At 40.6% G+C, this 3,210-nt stretch overlaps 1 protein-coding gene across 1 annotated transcript; it reads left to right on the forward strand.

Moving 5' to 3' along the window:
• Window positions 1–271: 271 nt before the first annotated feature.
• On the forward strand, window positions 272–1,294 carry LOC109131619 (uncharacterized mitochondrial protein AtMg00810-like). Its single transcript, XM_019242792.1, has one exon. The coding sequence runs from the start codon at window positions 272–274 to the stop codon at window positions 1,292–1,294; it is 1,023 nt and encodes a 340-aa protein (XP_019098337.1).
• Window positions 1,295–3,210: the final 1,916 nt, after the last annotated feature.

Raw genomic sequence — 3,210 nt, forward strand, 5'->3', positions numbered from 1 at the left:
TCTCTGGCCACGAACTTGTCATGGGATCTTTGGCAAATGGATGTCAAGAACGCCTTTCTTCAGGGGGAGCTGGAGGAGGAAGTGTACATGCGCCCTCCACCTGGCTTGGAAGATATTGTTGCACCCGGCAAGGTTCTCCGTCTTCGAAAGGCCATATATGGTTTAAAACAGTCTCCACGTGCTTGGTACCACAAGCTGAGCTCAACTCTTATGCATCATGGTTTCACCCGCTCGGAGGCTGATCATACACTATTCACTCGTCGCACCGACAATGGCCGTGTGGTGGTTCTTATCTATTGTTGATGACATCATAGTCTCCGGTGATGATAAGGACGGTATACAAAACACTAAAGCTTTCCTTCACTCTACGTTTGATATTAAAGACCTTGGTGAGCTCAAATACTTTCTTGGTATTGAAATCTACCGCTCTTCGGAGGGTTTATTTCTTTCCCAACGAAAGTATGCTCTTGATCTTTTGAGTGAGACAGGAAAACTTGGTGTGAAACCGGCACCTACACCACTTGAAGAAGGATACCAGGCCAAGCGAAAGGGGGAGAATCAGCGCAAAACTGCACCAGAAGCTCCGCTTGACCCATTAGACGCACCATATGACAATGTGACACGATATAGGCGCCTTGTAGCTAAGTTGATTTATCTTACCATAACGAGACCTGATATATGTTATACTGTGAACCAGGTAAGCCAGTTCATGAAAGCGCCAACCAAATATCACTGGAGTATGGTGGAAAGAATCCTAGGCTATCTCAAAGGAAGCCGGGGCCAAGGCATATGGATGGGTAAGAACTCCAATACCGAAATTGTAGGCTATTGCGATGCAGACTATATCGGTGATACATTGGACAGACGCTCAACCATGGGGTACTGTACGTTCATTGGAGGCAACCTTGTTACATGGAAATACAAGAAGCAAAAGGTGGTATCATGTTCGAGTGCTGAAGCTGAGTATAGAGCCATGAGGAAGCTAACCAACGAGCTAACATGGCTTAAGGCATTTCTCAAGGATCTGGGTATCGAGTCAAAGAAGCCAATCATCATGCACTGCGACAATCAAGCGGCAATTCATATTGCAACTAATCCCGTCTTTCATGAGAGAACCAAACATATTGAAGTAGATTTCCACAAAGTTAGAGAGAAGATTCAAGAAGGTGTCACACTCCCATGTTACACCCCGAGTGAAGATCAACTGGCGGACATCTTCACCAAGGCTTCCTGTCCAAAAGTTTGTGAATATATTCCTACCAAACTTGGGCTGGTAGACCTCACACGCCCATGATTGACTTCCCTAACACATGGACATCACACTCTTTTCCCCTTAACATAGTTTTGTCCCATGAGGTTTTCTATGTTAAGGTTTTTAACGAGGCGGTGCTTCATGTGTTCCAGGCTTAGTCATTTCATTCGGCTAAGCTTGAGGGGGAGTATTGATCATGAATCACCTTGGGACTTGGTCATGTCCGTACGGTTGTCCGTACGGCCGTCCGTACGAGTATTCGATATGGCCGAGTTCTATCAATTCATATGGAAGAGAGAAGAGGCCTAGTCTTCTTAAGGCCCAAGAGAAGGATCCATAGTTCTTATTGTAGCCGTTAGGGGAAAAGAAGGAACATGATCACGGGTTGGCTTCGTCCTAGGAGACCATGACCGGTCGCTATCACCATTGGGATCTTCTCTATCTCTCTCTCTCTGTCTCTATCACCTACTTGTCAATTCAAAAGTGTGTAGCCCTAGTTTGTTCTCCTATTTAAAGGTTGTAGCCGACATTGTAATAAACATACTAATGGGATATCATTCTCCCATTATTCTCTTTGTTCTTCACTCATCAAACTCTCTTCACTCTTACAATTCTAGCTTTACTTCCGCTTAAACTAACAAGAAAGAGTGACATAGCTGTTTACTGCTTCAAATCAATGTTTCTCTCCGTTTTAGCCTGTTTTCTCGGTTTAAGCCTATTTTGGGATAAAATGGATTTAAGTGTTGTCTAAACACTCCGAATTCATCCCAAACTCTTACAATTAGTCAAATGCATTGGGTTGTCACACATTCTAACCCTAGAAACAGTAACAAAGCAATTTACTGCTTCAAATCAATGTTTTCTCGGTTTTAGCCTGTTTTGGAAAAAATGGGTAAAAGGGGAGTTTAAACATTCCAAATTCAATCCAAACTCTTATAATTAGTAAAATGCATTGTATTGTTACATATTTTGAACTTAGAAAGAGTAACATATCTGTTAACTTAGACGAATCTATGTTTTCTCTCGGTTTTAGCCTGTTTTCTTGGTTTTAGCCTATTTTGGGATAAAACGGGTTTAAGTGTTGTCTAAACACTCCAAATTCAACCCAACCCTTTATAATTAGTCAAATGCATTGGATTGTTGCATATTTTTATCCTAGAAAGAGTAACATAGCTGTTTATTGCTTCAAATCAATGTTTCTCTTTGTTTTAGCCTGTTTTCTCGGTTTAAGCCTATTTTGGGATAAAACGGGTTTAAGTGTTCTCTAAACACTCTGAATTCATCCTGAACTCTTACAATTAGTGAAACGCATTGGGTTGTCACACATTCTGACCCTAGAAACAGTAATAAAGCAATTTACTGCTTCGAATCAATGTTTTCTTGGTTTTAGCCTGTTTTGGGAAAAATGGGTAAAAGTGGCGTCTAAACACTCCAAATTCAACCCAAACTCTTATAATTAGTAAAATGCATTGTATTGTTACATATTTTGACCCTAGAAAGAGTAACATATCTGTTTACGGCTTCGAATCTATGTTTTGTCTCGGTTTTAGCCTGTTTTGGGATAAAACGGGTTTAAGTGTTGTCTAAACACTCCAAATTAAACCCAGACCCTTATAATTAATCAAATGCATTGGACTGTTACATATTTTCCCCAGAAAGAGTAACATAGCTGTTTACTGCTATAATCAATGTTTCTCTCCGTTTTAGCCTGTTTTCTCGGTTTAAGCCTATTTTGGGATAAAACGGGTTTAAGTGTTGTCTAAACACTCCGAATTCATCCCGAACTCTTACAATTAGTCAAATGCATTGGGTTGTCACATATTCTAACCCTAGAAACAGTAACAAAGCAATTTACTGCTTCAAATCAATGTTTCTCGGTTTTAGCCTGTTTTGGGAAAAATGGGTAAAAGGGACTAAACACTCCAAATTCAACCCAAACTCTTATAATTAGTAAAATG

The sequence above is a fragment of the Camelina sativa genome, unplaced genomic scaffold, assembly GCF_000633955.1.
Source record: "Camelina sativa cultivar DH55 unplaced genomic scaffold, Cs unpScaffold00856, whole genome shotgun sequence".
NCBI classification, from domain to species: domain Eukaryota; kingdom Viridiplantae; phylum Streptophyta; class Magnoliopsida; order Brassicales; family Brassicaceae; genus Camelina; species Camelina sativa.